The sequence below is a fragment of the Rutilus rutilus genome (genome assembly GCF_951802725.1).
Source record: "Rutilus rutilus genome assembly, chromosome: 10".
In the NCBI taxonomy this organism is placed as follows: Eukaryota; Metazoa; Chordata; class Actinopteri; order Cypriniformes; family Leuciscidae; genus Rutilus; species Rutilus rutilus.
Window position 1 is genome coordinate 26,831,356 of NC_140215.1, and position 22,600 is coordinate 26,853,955.

At 41.4% G+C, this 22,600-nt stretch overlaps 1 protein-coding gene across 1 annotated transcript; it reads right to left on the reverse strand.

The window, feature by feature from the left end:
* Positions 1-4,531: 4,531 nt before the first annotated feature.
* On the reverse strand, positions 4,532-18,936 carry irs2b (insulin receptor substrate 2b). The gene is made up of 2 exons (XM_084421501.1): positions 15,580-18,936; positions 4,532-6,723 (listed from the first exon to the last, which is right to left on the reverse strand). The coding sequence occupies exons 1-2, from the start codon at positions 18,740-18,742 to the stop codon at positions 6,719-6,721; spliced, it is 3,168 nt and encodes a 1,055-aa protein (XP_084277627.1). The 5' UTR covers positions 18,743-18,936; the 3' UTR covers positions 4,532-6,718.
* Positions 18,937-22,600: the final 3,664 nt, after the last annotated feature.

Genomic DNA, 22,600 nt, shown 5'->3' on the forward strand with positions numbered 1-22,600 from the left:
AGACAGACGAGTTCTGTTGTTCCCTCAAACAGTTGTGACGTTTTCACTTAACAGTTTAAAGAATGTTAAGATTGTTTCGAAAAATATGCCAAAGCGATTGAGAAAAACTGTAAAAGTTGTGCCAGGCACTGTTCTCACCTGTGTTCCTATGATTCACTTAATATAAACTGGGACAAAACAATCTCTCTCTCTCTCTCTCTCTCTCTCTCTCTCTCTCTCTCTCTCTCTCTCTCTCTCTCTCTCTCTCTCTCTCTCTCTCTCTCTCTCACACACAAGCACATTAAGTCATCTTGTTTATATGTTGAAGCAGGTGAGCTGTGGGCGGGGCCTATCTAAGCCCCGCCCCTCCCTGCTGCTCCACAGAGTTCTGGGAACAACAACAAAGGCAAAAGAGGCAAAAGAGGAAAAAGAGAGGGGGGGAGGGGACCATGATCTCACCCCTGAATGTCGGCCAAGTTCATAGTGAGTCATCCCAGGTGTGCTCAGGTGTTTGTGTTTGTCTGTTTTCAGTCTCATGAGCTCTTTGCACATCTCGTGCTGTCTTTGTTCATCGCATGTGTATGGAGCAACCCTATTACTCTGCCTGGCTTTTATCTGCATCTGTTTGCCAGACAGATAGACGGACAGAGCAAAGGAGACAGACAGTGAACGAGGGTGTCTTTGATAGTTCATCTGTCTGTCTGGCGAGTCTCTGCAGGTCAGATCTGGCCTGCAAAGTAGCAGAAAGCAAGTGAGAGACATAGCAAGAGGGAGGGTGGGAGAGGACTAATCCCTCCGCTGAGCCTGCCTTCACAACAGAAGCAGAAAAAAACCCCAATATTCTAGCACTTACTGAAAGTCCTTTAACAGGCAAACAACATGAATCAGCTGAAAAACCTCACCACGGAAAACACCAGCACAATTACTGAGCAACACATGCTATGACTTTCATATGTCTCAGAGAACAATAAATGAGGAAAAAAAGGTCTTTAATGTTTTGAACAAATGCACTGGATTAGTGAGGAAATTTTCAGGCGAAAATAGTCAGTTTTCAATTGGTCCGTGCGGAGATTCCGTGTGACCAACTTGAACTCGTTGTGAAATCTGGAAATATTTCACCCTCACACAATTTTTTTATTTTTTATTAAAATGACTGGATTTCGACTTAATTCAGCACATGCTCAATAGAGTCACTCTCTGTCTGAGAAAAATGGTTTAACTCTATAAAATATTTTCTACAAAAATATTTGAAGGTATTTTGATGCCCAATTATTTTCTTCTGCTGTTTAAAGCATTAGCGTTTGATTTTAAACATTCATTTTTTTTATTGTTAGGCAGTAAAAAGTTAGCATAGCATGTTGCTAACACTCTAGCTAAAGTTGATGGCAATTGTAATACTAGTTACAGAAGTTTGAATCTTTAAAATATAGTACATTATAAACATGTATTACTACAATGATCATTTCAAGACAAAAAATCACAAATGTCTGTGCGTGTTGAAGGAACATAAATGTTCTGTTATACCTTCCACTGCCCACACTGTTTCATGCCATGAGTATTCTGATAAAAATGGCAGTGAATCAAAACTGTGACCACAAAAACTGGTTTAGACAGGTTAACTTCTTGGAAGGTCTGAGAGCAGCTGAGAGCGTTTCACTGTATCGCTTAACACTTAAACCTCGAGTACTGCATAATGTCCACATAAGCTGGAACAGGCCAGTTTGAGCTCTATGTAATTCTGGCCAAAAGTTCAGGCTGTGAAACCATGTGACCTTTAAGTGAAGCAGGAATATAGAGCAACACACTACACACATAGCCTACATACACAGCTATATTTTAACACAAGTGCTCAGAAACCTCGATTCCTTCTGCACCATTAGCTCCTCCAGTCCCTCTAGGGTACAGTGTAGTATATATGGTCATTTTGGGACTAAGTCTAACCAAATAATGTCCAACTAATATGTTGCACTTTAGCATGTCTCATACACTTAACGTGATTAGTTTAACCCTCAGATGGCTTGTACTCACTCTCTCTCTCTCTCTCTCTCTCTCTCTCTCTCTCTCTCTCTCTCTCTCTCTGTCTCTCTCTCTCTCTTTATTAAACCTCATTACACAGCAGTATCAGCACGGGCTCCAATATAACCGGCATAGGGATATAATATGCAACTGAAAATGAGATCAGCATAGTTACTTTAATGAGTTGTATAGATTTGACCCCAGGACATTCTGACAAGAGCCCTCAGTGGTGCTTTAAAAGGGTTTACAGTCTGGGGGTTTTATAGGAGAAGAATTTCTCTTTTGAGATGTCCAATATTTATTTTTCTGAGATTTTTCTGTCTGTAAAATGGAACATATTTGATCAATAAGTTTACAGATGAATTTAAATGACAGATGTGTATGCTGTTATAGCACAAAAATATATGAATTAAAAGATTATATATATATATATATATATATATATATATATATATATATATTTTTTTTTTTTTATATGTTATGTTATATGTTATATATATGTTTAAATATTCCATTAAAATTATTAGTAACGCTTTAGATTAAGGTCCAGTTCTCACTATTAACTAGTTGCTTTTTAGCATGCATATTAATAGGATATTGGCTGTTTATTAGTACTTATAAAAGCAGATATTAATCCCTTATTCATGAGCATATTCTACATCCCTTAATCCTACCCAATACCTAAACTTAACAAATACCTGACAAACCATTAATAAGCAGTAATTAGGAGTTTATTGAGGCAAAAGAAGTAATTAATAGTGATAATTGAACCCTAAACTTAAGTGTGACACTATAATATATATATATATATATATATAATTACAGGGACAGTCTCCTTGGAGCAGCCTTTTATGTATCTTACTTTGTAGTAAAGGAATATTTCCATTATGCTCTAAAGACTATAGCATTACTCTGTAATGTGTGTTTGAGCTTGTAAAACTTGAACTTGGGATTCAAATGTTTTTGTATAATATAATGTGTCGCAGTATTTATAGTAAACACTGTCAGTTCTCCTTCATCAAGTCGGAGAATCCATTCCCCCGTCTATGGGGTAATTTCAATCATCCATTGCCTTTTATTATTTAATAAGATCAATTAGCGTGCTTAATTGGTCCAAACGAGCTGTTTGTAGCTGACGAGGGCTGTGATGGATGATGGGATTGTCAGCGTGTTGAGGAAAGCCGTTTCTTACAGGGACTCTCTAACAGCTCATGGTGTCATCACACAAACACATACACACACACACACACAGTATATCAGAAAAGTGAATCTGGCTCGCCCAGTTGATACTTGGCGGTTCCAAAAAGACAATCCGTTTACCAATTCTGAAATTGCGAGGCAGATGTTTGTGAAAAACGTCAAAGCTTTTTAGTCATGTGACTGGCATGGAGACCTGGAGGGCAAAATGTCCATAGAACTGCAGCACAGGCCTGTCAATTTTTCCATTTGTTTCAAGCCTTGAATATTAAGATCACCTATCAAAAGAAGAAAAACTAAACCGTGAACAAAATGCTGTAGTATTTTAATCACTAAAAAAAGTGAAACATTCTAAACCGCTTGATGTGAAAAACACTTAAAGTGCCGTAATGTGCTAAACCAGTGATATTCAAAGACCAAATTCAATATAGGCTACATCTTATTGATGATGCATAATCTATATGGGTGAGCAGATGAGCCCAGAATATGAGTGCAACATGCCAAATGGTTAAGCGTTGTATTTATAATGATTTTCAATGGAAAAACGCTTATTGCATTTAAATTCTGGGTTTATCTGCACACCTATATATGCATCATCAATAAGGTCTTTTGGTCTTTTAATGTTACTCTCTAACTACATTTGTAGTACAAACCTGGAAAAAATAATTGGCAGGCAATGAAGTAAAGCCTTGTTGTAATTAAAGCCCTCCATGTGGGCCTTCCTATAACGCTGTGATGTCACGTGTAAACTATGAATTCAAATGAACTCATCAGTCAGGACATGCTGACCGAACATATCAGGGAGTCCTGACACAGAAAGTAGGCAGAGTGAACCCAGGAACCCTTGCATCTGCTGAGGCGGCGCAGTACAGATCCCAGACCTGTCAATTTTGATCCTTTAGTCGCCCACCGCCAACCCCCACCCTGTTGGCACTGACCAGACTGTGCAATTCCATCTTACCCCTAGACTTAATTACCATTTTAATTAGCAGGGGCCTGAGAATTAATAATCCTTCATCATATGGCTTTGGGCGTGAAAATTCATAATCCCTTTATGTATTCTGGGTCAGGCAGTGGATCAGACTGGAGCTATTATGAGTGTCTTCATGAACTCAGGCTATTTGTTTAGTCTGCGTTTCAATTAAGCTCACAGACTCCTTGAAAGTTACATCGCTTAAGCTGAATGTGTTGAGAGTGTTAGTGTGTGACGTGAAGGTACTCAGATGATGAATGAAGACATCTGCTGTCTGGCTGAGCCAGGTTGCTCTCAGGAAGTCACACAAGTATAGTGTCATTTGTGAGCTATGAAAGAGACATGAGCAGAGAGACTGAGCTTCTTAAATAACGTTACTTTTTATTGCATGTGGCTATTCAGAATCAATACAGTTTCTAAAGCAATGCTAATTACACTAAGTTTAAATTATCATTTCTAAGTAGCATCACAATGCAAAGAATATGAAGTATATACAATGGAAGACACAGAAAAAAAAAAGAAAAAACTCGCTCAGGCATTGAAATATTCAAGATTTCCATACTGTGAAACAGCATTCGCAAAAGAACACTGTTGAAATTACTGTTAGGATTCAATAGCAAAGATGAAGTAGAAGAAGAAGAAGAAAAAAAACACTTTTCCATTTAAAGTTGGCAGAAAACTTTGTACAGCAAAAAACGTTCTTACGGTTTTAAATATATTAACACAGTATTTATACATTTGGTTCCTTTCTGTAAACTAATCTTTAAAAAAATGTAAATATTGCATATGCCATTTGTGGATTTGTACCTATTTTCGTAATACCAAGCATTATTCAAAGAGTTTTTTTTATTTCTTTTTTATATTTTTTATATTATAGCATTATCAAATATCCTTGAAGTGGCATCTATCGTACAGTGTACATACTTTTACAAACGTACTGAAGAATTAGAAAAGAAAACCGCCAGGCCCAAAGTTCAGCCTTTGGCATGTACCTTCATTAGTGCTTTAGTTGTTTGGGGGGAAATTCATTGGGAAATTCATTCAAACACGTACCGTATATATATACATACATACAAAAAGAAATAAGTTATAATCTTTAACTTAAAAATGTCAGTTGCAATCTCTTTATACATTATGTACAGCTTTCTAGGCAAACTTTTTCATATACTCAAGTCAAGTTGTGTGTGTGTTGTACAAGTCGATATCGGTCTGTTTGTGGATGTTTAGGCCGTGCGTTTCGTCTCCTGTGGAGGTCTCCGGAATACTCTACATTCAAAAGTGTCTTGTGTTACAATCTAAGGAGTTTGTAAGTGCAAGACAAAGCATTGGTTCTGATGAGTCTATCCCTGTCTGACAGTAGGGAGCAGCATTAATGGTGTCAGGCCTTCTGAGACGTCCCTAAATCTATCACTCTCTGGAACGGCGACGGGTGTGTATGTAAGGCAAAGGGAAGCCTGTGTGTTCAGAGCAGTGAGAGGGGGCAAGTCCGCAGAGGCTTCTGGGCTGTTAAGGTTTAAAGACGGTGTGCTAGCATGCCTAGGCTTGGCGAGAGAGATGCTCCTCTCTCTGACCTGAGGCGCACGACATCATTCATCTAGCGTGTGTTAATCGCGTGTGGCTTCGTTCCAAAACTAATAACTCCCCCTCTACGGAAGCCTGCTTTGCATATATGCGGGATTGCGGGCGGAAGGCCCGCTCCTTTACCAGCTCAGATAAATATTATTTCATTAAAATCCTTTAAATATCTGTGTAGAATGCAAAATAACATTAATAGATCTTTGATTGCAGCGCAGGAACTTCCTCCGCTGCACTGCAAGACATTCAGTTATCATGGCAAACAGTAATCTTTGACACTCTTGTGAGTGTATACGCAGGTCCTCCAGGAAACACTGTTTGACAGTACAGTCAGTAAGGCTTTGGATTGGTGTTTTTTTACGAAAACATTCACTTGGAAAAATAAATTAATTTCTCAATATATAGATTTTTGTAAGTCATAACCTGGCTCGTTCTGAGGTAGGGTTTTCAAGTGACTGCTTTTTTTGTGTGTGTGTCTGATTTCGAATTGTTGAGTAAATTTCTGAAATGCCACCTCTGTGCAGTGTTGCAACCACCCGTGCGCGCACACGCACTCGTGCCGCCACACGCGGGGGAAATAAATAAGTGCGACGGGTGTATGCGTGCGTGTGCAGATCAGATGTTTTGGTTCACAGGTTTTAGGGGGTTGAGGGACACTGGCCACTCGAAGTCCAGAGCTCGTAACAAAACCAGTGGAAAGAGGTCCGTAACACAAAAATTGAAGAGATTGTAGTGAGTGACAGATGGACAGGAAGTCCCGCCTCTGTGTCTGCGAGTCTTCGTCGTGCCTCGCGCTGGGGTCAAGTGTCTGTGTTGCCGTGACGACGGCCATTCGAATGCATTTGGGAGGTCAAAGATCAGCGGAGGCCTGGTTCAGCAGCAACGTGGTCCATCTGTCCACACGAGCGCCTCCTCTCCTTCTCTCGTCCCTTGCTCTCGACGTGGACAACGGAGCCTTTATGAGAAGACTGGCTCTGTTTAGTCTGCAAGAAACAAGAGAGAAAACGAAGCACATTAATGTGATGTCTATAAAGACAGAGAAGGAAAGCAACGCAAACCAATAAAACACACTGTTCCCCGAGATCAACGTGATCACGCTGACGTCGCGCAGCACAACAGCCTTTTATGGGCATTCGCTAATGTTACGGCATTTTTCTGAAATACTATCATATTCCTCTGTGCTTTGTCTGGAAAAATCTTCCCTTTTCACTGAGAGGCGTGTGTTTTTCCATTTCCATCCGTATGTGATTTATACATGAGGAATGAAACTGGCTAGCGGGGGATAAAAGGTTACACACTCCCTCTGTCTCGTTCTCGCTGCTGTTCTTGTGCTCTCCTTTACCAAGTAAGGAATGCGCGCTCTTTTGCTACGAGCAACAGAAGTGGCAGGTGCTCAGAGACAGACTATGGGAAACACTCGCTGACATTTAGCTCTGTGCAGCTGACGGAAAGAGCATAAGAGCCGGCCATACACTGACACACATCACAGCCTTAGATGTTCAGCAATATCCATGCTATTTAAATATTGAAGTCTAATTTGCTAAAAAGGGCAAAGTGCAAAATGGGCAAGACATGCTTTTTTGGCATTAAAGGTATAGTGGAGGATCTTTCCGAATTTTAGATAAGACCCGCCCTCTCCACTTTTTGAATGAGTTTGATTGATTCACCAGAATGATTGACAATTAGGAGGACCAATAGCATAGGTGATCCAGCCGGAAGTAAAAAATCCTCCATTATACCTTTAAATAATGGTGCAAATGCCATTAAATCTAATACTACAAATCTTAGAAAATCACATTGCATGATTTATTTAAATATTCTCCTCCCATAAATGTTACATCTGAAAGGGAAACTCTTACAAATGCATATGCAATAAGTGTCTTTAGTAAATCCTGACAGTGTTTTATTAACGCAAAAAGAGAGTAACGAAGTATCGGCCCAGATCTTGTGGAATGTGGGCCAGATCTGGGCCGACACTATGTTGCTACCTGGGTTTGCACTGATCACTGTTAAATCTGTCAGAAAAAATAAATAAAATGATGTAAATATTCTCCAGATATGTTAACCATTTGCTATGGCTTTGATATAATGTCAATTTAAACCATATTTAATTATGGAAACACCTTGTTGGCTTTACAATATGATGCTTAATATTTTTCTCTCACTGTATTAATGGGTCTTTATAGACCACACAATTTTAGGAAGCTGGTTCCTGGCAAGATCATATTTTGGGGCCTATGGTTTCACAAACTTTAAAACCACATGCTTTCTGGTGCTCATAAACAGCCAAATGCAGAACAATGGAGTTCCTCCTGTTTAACTGTACATGAAACATAGCAAGATATGACACAATTGCTTGTGTGGAACAATAATCAGATCAGCACAGATGTGTAACACAGCAACTGTGTGTACGTTCTCATAAAAGAGAAAATTACACACATCAGCTTTACGTTTGAAGTGTAAATATTACAGTGTCATTTGACAATTTGCTTCTGTCTCTCGCTGGTGTCTGGGTTCTGTTTACGAGACTAGATCGCTATCCTGACCTCTCACCCGCTGTACTTGTTTGTGAGGTTTCATTTGCATGTAGGCCTCACACTGGGCGGAAGTCTCTGCTAACACAAACCCTTTCGTGGGTCTGTCCTCTCAGGCCGCGTGCTAGCGCTAGCGCTAGCGCCGCCTCCCCCCCCCCCTCCAATCTCCTCCTCCTGCTTTTCATCCGCCTAGAACAAGAGCTGTTTTCATAGAGCAAGACTCGCTCTCACACACACTTAACAAACCCTTAATTCACAGCCATCGGCTATATTGCACACCATAATCGCTCCCATTATCTGAACTGCCCGCGCACATTCCGAACACTTCCGCATGTGAGTCCGATATCACAACATCCACTCTGACAAGGATGGAAGTAATTCCCATGAACGTCAGTAGGGATGCATTCTCTCACAGAGAGCTGGGTAAAGTAAGGGAGGAGGGGCCAGCGAGAGGTCAAGCTTTCACGCTCGTAAAGTGCCTCATCTTTTCTTGCTCTTTGATACCTCCCTCTGTGTGGTATTACGAAGTATTACTCTTGCAGTTAAGTGCTGACAGATCTGTTTGCTCACGGCCAACTAGTGAAGAAAGAGAAAGAGAAAGGGGAGTAGGTGCTTTCCTGTTGTCCTTTTAACTAGACCGACTGTGGGAAAAACAGCAGAAAACACGTTTCACTCACCCTGATGGTTAAAAATATAAAATCCCACAGCCAAACACCAATGACAAACCCATATCTACAAGAGTAACAACAGCATTGATGTACATTACGTTTTTTGGGGGGGTTCTTGAAAATGTGGAAACTCTTTTTCTTAGAGTAAAGTCAACAGAAGTTGTGTTTTCTTCCCTATTGGGACGTATAACCGATTGAAACGACTACTCAAACAAGAAAAAAATGTAGGGCGGGACTTGGAATTGGAATCTGGAATTGGTTGGATGGTTGTGGTTTGCTATTGCTGTGATCTCATATGATTGACAGGTTTACCTGCCATCATGCAAGTAAACATGTCATCAGAGAAGAGAACTGATGTCGTTTCAAGAGGGAGGGGGAGTTATTTTGATTAAATATTACGAGGTAACATGAAATAAATAAATAAAATTAAAATAAATACACTAAAATAATTTATAATAAACACTGCAATATTCCATAAAAAAATCTGAATTGTTCATTTTGATTTCATGGTGAATTTAAAGTCCCAAGATTATTCTTTTACTTTGAAAAGATCTCTGCAAAAATGTCTGATTCACAAACAAATGACTCTTATGAGCCAATTCTTTTTTTAGTGAATTAAAAACATACAGCAAAACAGGTGTAGTCCGATTCACAAACAACTGACTCTTATCGGCTGATTCGTTTTAGTGAATCAAAAAAGTACAACAAATAGTTTGAGTTTTAGAAGTTTGGCTCAATGAAAGCAGCCATGTGTGTCCAGCTTAATGCCACCATTAAGTGGCATTTATATGACCTGACCTACTTTACGGTCACCACACTGCTAAGTGCTTCAAAGACACCACCACTAAAACAAAGACGCTGTATTGACTACAGAAACATTAGCGTAAACTCTTACATGATGACAGCGCAGTGGAAACCTTTATGTGAACTTGAGCTTGGCTGCTCGTACACAGACTTTTAAGGTGATGACACGCAGGGCAACTGGGCAATCTCGCCCGGCGATTGTTGGGATTGTCTTTCCCATTGAAAATGGGCAATACATTTCTATCTGGATCATTTAGATTGGTCGTGGGCTTTGTGTCTCATCTGGTTGCCGTTCATTGCCCAGCAACATTGCTCAAAAAGTTGCCCTGTGTATCAGAGCACCATTTCGGGTGGTCTGATTTCGTCATGTGTATAAATAGACTCGAAACAGACAGAGATCTCTTTTCCCGTCTCGCTGATTCTCACATTCACACTGATGCCACAGATCCGGAGTCATGTAGTGTATGTGTATGTGTGGAGGTCAGAAGCCAGCTTGAATTTCACAGAGCTAATTAAGCAAGAGGAAGCTTGGCAATTCCATGGATGTCCCATTCCGATCCGGAAAGGCAGAAAAAAAGCAGCGCCAATGAATGAGGGGGAAAGAAAAAGCAGTGAGGTCATGGGACAAGCACTCAACAGAGACGGAGACTGATGAATGAGCAGAGGGAGGAACTTTAAACGTTTTATCTGTCAAATGCTGACCTGAACTAACTTTATTAACTGCGTCCTGCATTCACTACTGTCTACAGCGCCACATTCAAAATAAATTAGCCTATGTTTATGTTATGCCAAGAAATTAGATGGCAAGGCAACATTTTCAATAATTTAATCATTTTAAATATTACCAAAAACATAATTATGTAGGAAACGCTGCTTCTTACAATCTCAATGAGTAAATATAAATCAATAAATATCAAAGCTAATTATAAATATGATCAAATCCAAATATCAGTAAGAGCAGATGGAGACCAGAAGTGTGAGGTCTTATCGGACCCTATGACCCCGAATTCCCTCCCCCATCTCTCTCCCTCTTGTTTTGTCTCTCAGAGTAATCACTCAACCTATAAAAGTCTTCAGATCTAAGCTTAGTGCAACATATTGCTTCCTTAACATTTTTTTCTGTGCCTGTGTGAGAAATCAGCACAGGTATTTAAAGCAGCTGTAATCTGGACCACGCTGGTTCAAGTAAAAAATCTTGTGAACCCGCTGCCCCCATCCGTAAAAAAATATCCCCTCTCCACACACACACGCATTTGTCCTGCGACTCATTATTTATTTATTTCACACAGGTTAAATTTAGCCCCCCTGCAGCCGAGCCAGGAACAGTCTGGTGTTCTCACACACATATAAGTATAACACACAACTGTTCTCTCTCTCTCTCTCTCTCTCTCTCTCTCTCTCTCTCTCTCTCTCTCTCTCTCTCTCTCTCTCTCTCTCTCTCTCTCTCTCTCTCTCTCTCTCCCTCTCCCTCTCTCTCTCTCTCTCTCTCTCTCTCTCACACACACACACACACATTTACAGTAGAGAGAAAAAGTGACTGACTGTACTGTAAACATGTGCTAGTGTTACTAATTTATTTATCTACGCTAGTCTCGTATATCATAGAAGGGGAGTATCAGTTTGAACCCGTGGGGTAGAAATAACAATGTTTCTGTTGATCCTCACTCAGTAGGATCTTCCAATGTCACTCCCTTTAGGGATTTTCACACTGTCAGCGATTTGTAGCAATTCGGTGAAAGTTTGAGGGAGCAGGAGTGACGTACATGGGCACACAAAATTAAAATTGAAGGGATTCACTCTCTCAAATAAATGTAATTGTCTCTTTCCCATGGCTCAATCAACTGCTAAGCCACATCTTAACAAACAACCATGTATTCATTTTTAAGATTCCTAATAAATTATGTTAATGAATCTAAAAACAAAATATTTATTACTAATAATGCCGCACTAAAAGTTAATTTTTATTTTTTATATATATAATAAAAACAGATTAAGCTCATTTCGACAGCTCTTGGCACAATTTCAAATTGTAAACTCAACTGTAACTTTACAGAGACGGAGACTCAGACAGTCATCCTCAGCTATGGGAAGAGAGGCAGGGCAAAAGGTTACACTGTATGCGTGGCGTGATGATCTTCATGTGTAAATGTCACGTTCTAATCTCATAACACTACAGCCAACTAAGCCAACAGAGCTCAGTGGACATATGGAAATAAACTCCAGTCCATGAATAAGAAAGTGTGTGCATATCTCACAGTCATCCTCCTTTAAACAAATCCAAGTACCCAAGGAGCCATTTAAATTCACTTGATGAGAGTAAAGCATCACTACATATTCTGCTCCACGCACACACACTCAGATGACTTAGCTCAGCAGGGGAAGAAAAGGAGCATTCATTCAGAATCAGGCCACATGCCATGCAATTATTCCCACACACGGCACATGCTCTTAAAGAGCATCCTATGCAGATTTCAGATGATATTTTCCAGCCACATCCTACTCTTTGCATGCTAAACACACACACACAGAATGTTACATTTATAGGATGTTAACATATAGCATTAACATAAATATTATATACTTTACACACATACACAGAAATGACAGAAAGTGATAGAGAGAGAGAGAGAGAGAGAGAGAGAGAGAGAGAGGTCTCAAATGTGTTGTCCAGATTTGACCTGAGTAAGTCAAGGACAGAGGGACAGAAAGTACTTTTCTCTTTCCTATAGATACTATCCCAAGAAAAACAGATGGTGTGCACAATGAAGGTATCATTTGTGAGTGAATTTCACAAAAATGTGCAATTCACATAAAAAAATGTGCAATTCACATAAAAAATAAAGTATTTTTTTTCTATATTTCACTAAAATGACAAATATTACTGTGGTAGTATGCTTTTTTTTATTATTATTATTTTATTATTACAATATTTCTGGGGGAGGAGGTTTTTGTCATGAAATTAATGTAAAAAAATAAATAAAAATAAATAAATAAATAGGCTTAATTTTCTACAAAGCCAAGTATAATTTATTATTTGATTCTATTGATTTTGAAATATATCCCTTAGGTGAAATTCAGCTGTGTGTGTCATTTACTTGGTCACCAAACAAAGCTGCTCAACAATGTCTAATCTGTGGCAGCATGTAATCCGCCTTATCTGTGCTGCTAAAAGTGGGAAGCAGTGAGAGCGTTTCACAGAACATCTTGGATGTGTTTAACACTATAAAATCCGCAACGATAGCATATACTTACAGAGACAACAACAACAACAGACTAAGAGGTGAAAGAGGACACGAAGAGAGAGGAGATGGGAAGGCAGAGTCAGATGATTGCTGATAGACAGAAAGGAAGAAATGAAAATAGTCCTTCAAATATATATATACAAATAATCAGAGGATATATTAAACACAAATGTTTTATGATGGAAGAGAGAAAGATAGTATGATAATAGACTAGGATTCAAAGGAATAGGTGAGTGTTGTGATGGGGGATGGCCATCTGAGTCTTTTCTCTAGAAATAAAAGCAGGCAAATTGATAGACACAATCTTTCTTTCACTGCTGTACCTTTCAATTAAATCAAGTCTATCAAAGCGGAAAGGGGCGGGGCTCAGTGTGTCTGCAACAAAAAAAGAGATTTCACTTTTATTTCAAGATTGTGCCAACTGTTTTCGCTGGTTATCTGACTGTATCTCCCTATATCTCTCTCTGGGCTGTTGTGTGGGGCAGCAGATGGCCGCTAATCATTAGTGTATTGTCAGGGCTCTGATGGGCCTGATAACCACTGCGCACTGCTTGGAATGGCAGGTGCACGACCCTGGCCCCCACCATCTGCTGGCCCGGCCCCTCACACACACTATTCTCAGGAGGGATGATTCTCTGGAAGCCCCTCGCAGACACACACACAGCTCTCTGAGATGTGCTAATGGTACATTTCTAATAAGACGGTGTTTACTCTCTCCTCTAGTGCTATTATGTAGGGAAGAAATGGAAAGAATCCAATCTAAGGAAATAAAAGGTAGGCGAAAGCTTCAATGCCCACAGAGCTCTTTATGCCCCACTCTATAGCCGTCAAGGCCAGGTCAGAGGGGACCTATTTAGTTTACAACGCACTGCTGGAGTATTTTGGTGTTCAATGACTCAGTAAGGATGCAGATGTGAAAAATGCCGAATTTAAAACGACAGAGCGTGACAAAAAACAATCGGCCCAAAATGATGAGGCTCCGTCATAAACCTCAGTCAAACATCCTGCACACTGTGTAAATATGTAGTTCTGTTTGCCAAAGTATGTGTCTGCTTCCCATTCACAAATGTACTATTCAAATCAGTGTGTAAAAAGTGACGGGAGGAGGGATGGAGTGAAATGTGGCATTACAGACGTTGGCGTAGTAAACAGAGCGCAGCCTATCCGTGCTCTCGTCTCTGCTCAATGGGTCCCGTACCGGCGCAAGTTCCCTATCAGGAAGACTATCGGGCCATTCGACACAAATAAGAGCTCTGTGCTCTGTCTCTGTGGCTCATCTTTTGTTTTGGTGGAATGCTGTCTGTGACCAATCACAGGGCTTGGATGGCTGAGCTCTAGTGAGTGTGTGCCGATGTTTCTGCGAGTTTTCTTTGTGGTCTCCTCCCACTGTTCTAGGGCTTCCGTGGCCTGCGGCTACGTCTTTCTGCTCTGTCTTCTTGTGGAGGTAAACAGAGAACTGCAGAAACACCTGCTCCGCCAGCACAAACACTCACACACCCTAGAGATCATAATTGAGCTCCGGATGCCGTCTATTTGCCTTATATGGTGTGTATGTGTGTTGTTTTAAGAGGCTTCTGCTTCTAGACTCTTTTGTGAAGTGTCATTCATCAGACAAGTCGCTCTGTCCTTTAAGTGCAGTCCTTCACCTTGACTTTTTTTTCAGCGCAAGGGTCTCACTAAAGTGTAGCATACTCCTTTTTTTTACACTTATACACCCTTCACACAACCCCACTCAAACAAAGTTACGCTTAACAACAACACCTCCTATCATTTCAGTGTGTGACTTCCACGTGAGTCCATATCTGTGTCTGTCAGTCAATACGTTTATCTCTGTGCTACACAAACAACTTTGTTTTTCAAGTCATGCCGAAAAACAAAAGGTGGGTCGTTCCTTAAAAGAAACCTGGCAGGTTGGAAAAACAAGCCGGCGTTAACCTCTCTGGACGACCTTTGCACACATTCTGCATTCCAGCCCTGAAACCCTCCACCTGAAAACTGATAAACAACTGACTCACTTGTTTTTATCCGGGCTACTGTTCACTCAAGTACAACATAATGACTAATTCTGATTCAGAGAATTAGACAAAGTATGATGCAAATATTGGTATTTTGCTAAATTATTGACATTATCTCTCTTTTTCACATTTATATCCTCTCATACTGACCACATCCCACAGTCATCCTTACGCTACTGACAAAATAATATCAATAGGGAGCTCCAGTAAGAATGAATAAAAACCTTCAACTGAGCTGTTTTCATCCCAAACACCCCTGCAGGCACGGGTGAAGCGATCAGTCACTGAGAATAAAAACTGCGCCACAGCTTTTAAAGAGGCATTTCCATCATTCTGACACTCAAGGTGCTCAATTAGCTCTCTCACATAAGAGGGAAATTTGTCACGTGGCATGCTAATCTGGTGCACAAGTAATATGCAGTTGTTATTGTTGCAAAAATAATGCGTCATGTCATATTGTAGTGAGTTAACACAGCTAAATCATTCTAACATTTCAGAGCACAGCATTTGAAAGAAATTAAGTGAAGGTTGTGAGTTTGAACATCACCAGTTATGTCTTTTATGAATTCGGCTTACCTGTTACTGTTGTTGCCGTCTCCTTGAACCCAAGGCTGGCATACGGACTGGCATGTATCCCATTGATGCCCTCTTTACAGCAGCTGGCAGGTTTGAACCGGACAAGCGAATCACAGCTGGCAAGTCCTCCATCCATCAAGTTTAAGGCAATGTAGTTAAGTCCATTCTGAAAGCCGGCCGATGTCTCCCTGCACATGGGACTGTTGTACTCTTCATCCGATCCTTCGCTGTTCTTCACAGAAACAGACACGTTCTCCACAGAGGCTGAACCGTGCCGCCTGGCGTCGTGTGCGAAGGAGGGAAAAACTGGTGTTACGGTGGTGGTTGAGGAGAATGTCTCTGAACTGTGCCGTCTGCGTCCCTGGGGGTCGGCACGGATCACTTTGGCACCCCGGTCGGGATCCACCAAGGCCAAAGTGGCACCATGCAGCAGGAATGCTTCAACGCCAGGCACTCCCACAGTCTCATCCACAGTCAGCCTCTGCATGCAGGAGGATGGGCTGATGTTCTGCCCACCTTCTGAGGGCTGCGAGACAGGAGGGGAAACAGGCACGCCGAACGTCATCTCTGTGTAATCGTCTTTAGCTTTATCAACTGGGCCCACTGGTGCCACCTGTGCCGTGAGGTGGTACCTTTCATCTTTCTCCTCTTCTTTAGGGTGGGTGGGGCAGGACGTGAGATCCGGCAAAGGCTCCAAACCATTAGACGGAGCGGCATTTCCAGATTTGGGTGACTGAGAACTCACGTCTATGTTCATGTAATCAGGGAGGGGGGATGTCCTCTGATCTGCAGATGATCCGAGGGATGAGGCTGAGCTCTCGGAGGAAGTAATGGAGGGCGGTGTGCAACTTTCAGCAACATGTCCAAAGTCTATGTTTATGTACTCGCCAGGGCTTTTTGGCTCAGAGGGGAGGGGATGCTCGTTCATACTGGGTAATGTCCGGAGCGTGTCAAGGGAGAGGCGGGTGGGACGGCTTATCCTGTGCAGGAGGATGAAGCTATCCGTGCGGCTCTGTCTTAGAGGAGATGGGGCAGGGGGGGATGCTGTTTTTACTGATTCCTCTATTATCCTGTGACTTTGAGGATTCATGACAACATACTGATCATTGTCAGCATCCTTCAGCGTCTGCTGGGGCTTATGACAGCGGGTCAAAGAGTTAAACAAGTGAAGCTGTCTGAGACATGGAGACTCGGGGCTCAGGTAGTAGTCTGGTGGTGTGACTGAATCTACAGGGGACATGTTGAGGTACTCACCATTAGACAGTTTCCCATCTGAGCTGTCGATGGAGAATTTAGAGCCGCACAGCATCCTCATGTAGCCGCTGTCATCCAGAGAACAACTGCTGGGGGAATTGGTTCTGTAACCATTCGCAATAGTGAGGGGGTGCGTCCTGGGGTTGATTATCTGCTTTGGAGCCGAAACGCACATTGGGCTCATGGGCATGTAGTTGTCAGTCTTCCCCCCTTGCGGAGACACACCTGGTGTCATCGGCATGTAGCCACAGTCGCCCAGATTACCGCTGGAACTTTTCAGTATCGATCCGATTTCAATGTCCCCATAATCTTCAGGGTATGTGAGCTTTGGGGATGCAGTGTGAGAGCTGCGCCCCGAATGGCCTCCAGTTGTGTGCGTGGCTCTCATGAGCGTGTACTCGTCCAGCGAAGCAGAGGACACTTGTGATGGCACCCTCTTCTGGTAAGGCATGGTGAGAGAGTGTGTCCTCTTCCTGTAGGCTTTCTCCAGATCTCCTACGCTCTCCTCGCCTGTCGCCCGGACGCTTCGCCGTCCACAACTGTTCGGCCTTTCCATGATCATATATCCATACAGGTTGCTGCCCTCCTGTGAGGGGGGCGTGCCAGCGAGCGACTCGGGTGTGTTGCTTCGGTTCGCTGCTAAAAGGTGCCGGATATCACCCGGGCTGGAGCCGCACTCATCGCAAGAGATGAAACCAGCGTCGCTGGGGGAGCCTGAAATGGAGGCGGTGCAGCTGGAGGGGCGAGGGCCTGGCAGGCTGACAGGGCTGGCAGCTGAGGGAGGCGAGTGAGACACAGGCATGCACATGGATTTACTATGCTGCAGGGTTGATGACTCAAATGTCCTGCATGGGCGAGCTGTCACTGTGTTAGAGCGGCTCAAATGCGTCCTGTTCGCGCCTGGGCTGATGGGGCTGCCTATGGTACCATCACCCTCGCTTGCCGTGCGGATCCTACAGGACGTCAGTTTTGTCACGGGAGACGTCGCTGCCATGCTGTCGGTGCGCGAGCGCCGTGTCAGCCCAGTCTGACTCGGCGGGAGGTTGTTAAAGTGCCGCCTGGTGGGCACAGATATGGGGTTGGTACCCGAGGACTGGCTTTTGCTGCGCGGGCGGAACTCTGACATCTCTTTCATTGCTTTCATCGCCTCCAAAATAGTCTCGTGAATGTTTTGCGCCACCACCGAATCGTCCGCCTGCATCCACAACTCGCCGGGTCCGATCGACGCGGACCGGCCCACCTCGATGAAGAAAAAGCTGTCCGAGTGTCCGCATCGGCGAATGTTCATCAGCTGTAAAATCACCGACGCCACCTCCGTGTTGAGTTTCACAAAGCTGATGGTCCGGCTGGATAAACACAGCCTGTAAACGCCCGTTAAGTTTCTGCTCTGTCCGAGTCCTTTAGATTTCAAATTGACCTGCCAAACCTCCTTGTAAGTAGCGGTGACGGGCGTTATCACGCCGTAGCTCGCCTCATCAAAGCCGACGAGGGATGACGCTGAATTAGAAGCGGAGCCGTCGCTCACTTTCCCCTCGTTCATTAAATCCGTTAAGACAGTGTACCAGTCCTCCTGTTCCTGCTCGTTTTCGGCAGCCACGGCAAAATACTCGTCCTTGGTGTAAAGGGCGATCAGGTGTTTGTGTTTGGCATCGGCTCTCTTGTTGATGTTCAAGCACGAGTCCAAATGTATAACCCGTTTAGCAGCCGACTTGTTTTTCCATTTCTTCTCGCTCTCGTAATACTCCAGCCGGGCGCGAGAGCCCTCGCTCGGCTCCCTCAGCACAAAAAAGCGCTTGTGTCCGTGCTTCTGTTTCTTCAGATAGCCGCATTTCTTAACGTGGTTGTTGTTCTTCACTGTCATATTTGAAATCAGCTGTCCTTCTGTCGGCGGCGGACTCGCCATTCTCATATGCTCTGAAGAAAAACTCTCACTTTTCCTTAACTTGTGCTGTCAGTCAGATATAATCCTGTCAGACTCTCTTCTGTACCCGGCGCGGAGTGCGCGTTCGCTGCGAGGAGCGGTTTAACAGTAAATAACACATATCGCTAAGTGACTGGAGTGAAGAGGAAAAACAACATGTGACGTCCTACACATCCAGCTTTGGTTACAAAAAAAAAAAAAAAATAGAAAGAAAAAATACGCGCACACACATAATAGGCGGTGCAACCTTCGGGGGACGGCGTACCTGTGAATCCGCCTCTTTTAACAGCTCATTGGGCTCATTGGTGGAAGTATCTGATTGACAGCTGAGAGCACCAATCACGTCTACTCTTTTTCGCCGCTCCGCCCCCCACTAGAACATCCAAAGGTGTCTGAGAATTGTCAGAGGATCGCAACCCACTGAGCGTGCTGGTCGGAGAGCCGCTATGAGTGTTATATTTTATTCAAATAATACGGAATAAAATGACCGTGAATATGATTTTAATATTCTTGGTTCCTTTTGGGGAACAACTGGGGTGGTTAAAACAAGTAGGCTATTGACTACGGGGCGCACGTTTTTCGGCAGTTTGTTCGTATTGAGAGTGAGTTCATTTCGCTTATGATTTTGCAAAGTCAAACCTTTGCTATCGAATGCGTTGTAGCTTAGCCTATTGTGAAGTTCACCGTGTTATAGTGTAATTTCCTATTGTTAATATTAGCCTATGTGAGAATGTTGTGTTTTTGTATTGAGCATAAGGCTATGCCTAAAAGTTTTAAACCCATTTGCACCAAACATAACATTCCTTATCTCAATTATGTTACTATCAGTATTAGCTTTGGCATTTTATTATTAAGGAATCAAGCCAGATCACGTCAGTAAACATCATCTCGAATCTCTCCTCTGACGCATCATAAAATTAATAAGCATGCGCGTGACCATCCTCATATAGCCCAGCTGGCTACTACTTAGTCTTACACCATGACTTGACCTCGTTATGTTGACGCATTCGGTTCGAGGCGAATCATTTAACTGTGGGACTATAAAAAACTGAAAGTTTGCGGAGCATCCCTGTTATGTAACGCAACCAGTGCTTTATAGTCTGAATGCGTCTTGTATTACGCGACTGCCTCTAGCGTTCACGGGTATGTGCGTCTGTGTTTTTGTCTTGTGTTTGCCTTCCACTAGAAGATTATTTCCGGTCATTGCCTTTACCTCGCACTCCTCCTTCACAGTGTAATGTAGGCTACTACCACACCCCTTACACTACACGGGAGCAGAGAGCAATAATGAATGAAATTACACTGCTTGCGCCCGACAAAGTTAGCTTAAAATGCGAGCGCTTACGCGTCGTGTTTCTCACTCCACGCTGTATTTATAACATAATTAAATGAAGCGTTTCAACACACAACAGTAAAATGTCAGGGAAACTGTGTCAGTATAGCACTGCATCAGCTCTGCTCTAGTTTTTGGTGGGTTAGGCTATCAGTGATGACGTTGCGATGCAGGGTCTGCTGAGGATTGAATACGTCAGTGACTGGTTATGTACGTAGATAGATGCTTATACTCCTCTCAGATGAACTGAAATACTGTCTAGTTGTGCGTTTCCCAATAAGAGCACACACCTCCCGGGAAAAGATGTCTCTTCTGACTTTAAAAAAAAAAGAAAAGAAAAAAAGGCAATGACAGACTACAACTCATTTTTCTCATTTTCTTTTCTTTTCCTCCCTTTTATGCTGGAATTTCTCTGTCATGTCTGCTTTGAGTGAATTGTTATAATGTAGGCTGCAATGCACTCTTTCATGCTGAAAATTGAAAATGGGTGGATATAGTAAAGCCTACAGGTCAAACGTTTGGAAGTCTCTTATGCTCATCAGGCCTGCATTTATTTGATCTAAAATACAGAAAAAAAAACAAACAAAAAAACAGCAATATTGTGAAATATTATTACAATTTGAAATAATGGCTTTCTATTTTAATATAATTTAAAATGTAATTTATTCCTGTGATGCTAAGCTGAATTTTCAGCATCATTACTCCAGTCTTCAGTGTCACTCTGAAATCATTCTAATATGCTGATTTGATACTTCGTTATTATCAATTTTGGAACTTATAATATTTTTTGGAACCTGTGATGCTTTTTTTCAGGATTCATTGATGAATAAAAAGTTAAAAATAACATAATTTATTCAAAACTATCACTTCTATCACTTTTTTGATCAATTTAACACATAGTTGCTATTTCTTTTAAATAAAAAGGAAAGAAAAAATGACTGACCCCAAACTTTTGAACGGTATGTATATTGTTGCAAAAGATTTATATTTTAAATAAATGTGTAAAAGTATCACAGGTTATAAAACAAATATTAATCAGCACAACTGTGTCCAACATTGATAATAAGTCAGCATATTAGAATCATTTCTAAAGGATCATGTGACACTGAAGACTGATGCTGCAAATTCAGCTTTGCATCACATAAATACATTATATTTAAAGGATATTAAATTGTAATAATATTTTTTCTGTATTTTTTTATCAAATAATTTCAGGCTTGATGAGCATAAGAGACTTCTTTCAAAAACATTGAAAATAGTAATGTTTCCAAACTTTTGACCGGCACTATATTCTCTATTAATATTTATAATCTAAATGAAAATCTAAAATCGATGTAATATATAAAACGAGCTTGTCTTGTCTCCTGCGGGTCATTAAAGGAGACCTTAAACACACAGTGTTTTTGTCTCAGCAAATTTAACCCATAAACCATCATCGTATAAATGGTCTCATGTGCATGACCTTGAAAAAGTCCCACAGGGATTCCTTTCCCTTCCTCACATGTTCAGAGAAAACAGTTTTTGCTGTCTCAGCGCTCAGCTCGCCTCCTTATTTAGTGGCAAGGTCAATTATACAGAGCTGTGGATGTGTCAATCAGGGCAACAATTCAAGGATTTTACTGGAATGATTGGAAATTAAATAAAATACCTTACTTACTGCTTCTGTCCTCTGCCTGTCAATAACTCAATGCAACAGCTTAGTAATCGGCTGAGAATTACTGGCCCATACTAACTCACAATAAGCAAATTATAAGCTTGAGTGAAGGAGGTATATGTATGTCAAATGAGAACTGTTGGAAGTAATTGAGTATACAATAATTCCATTTTATTTGTGCAATGTTGCTGCGTTCATATAGCGCTGTAGATAAACAAACCAGCAGCTCAATACAGTCAAATTACGGGTTGAATCCATCTCCAGCCATCTGAACCAAAGGTTTTTGTCATTGTGTATTTGTGTCAAAATACAGACACAACCCTTGTGAAAAAGAAGTGTGCTTAATTGTACTGAATGTGCAGTTGTAGTGTTTACTATACCTATTTATGTATGTAGCGTATGGACTTGCAGATAATATATGGAATTGAAATAAAAGGCCACTTACGTGTACTGAGAGAGTACACTTTCATTACGATGTTTCATAACATGTACACCTTTAATAAATTAAAAGTTGAACTTTAAAGTACATTTTATATCATTGTGTTTTAATAATTTTTTGTTATGCTTCGAAGTACACTTTTGAAGTGTTGACTAACATAAAGCACATGCATTTGATTATCATTTTAACTGTTGTGTGGTATTTAATATCACATTTAAAATCAATATACGTTTAATGTACAAAATTGCAAAAGACAAAATTATGCAATTTCATATAAAGATGTACACAAGTCATACTTAAGTTTGTCAAAAGAGTAGCCTAAAAAATGATCGTAATTTTAACGGTAAAAGACTGTAAAAATGCTACAGTGAAAAACTGTTAATTGGTTAACAGAAAGTTTCCGTACTATATACGGTAAAT

Bases quoted from the DNA above. Each gene is read 5' to 3' on its own strand.
- irs2b (XM_084421501.1), bottom strand. From the start codon at position 18,742: ATGAGAATGGCGAGTCCGCCGCCGACAGAAGGACAGCTGATTTCAAAT.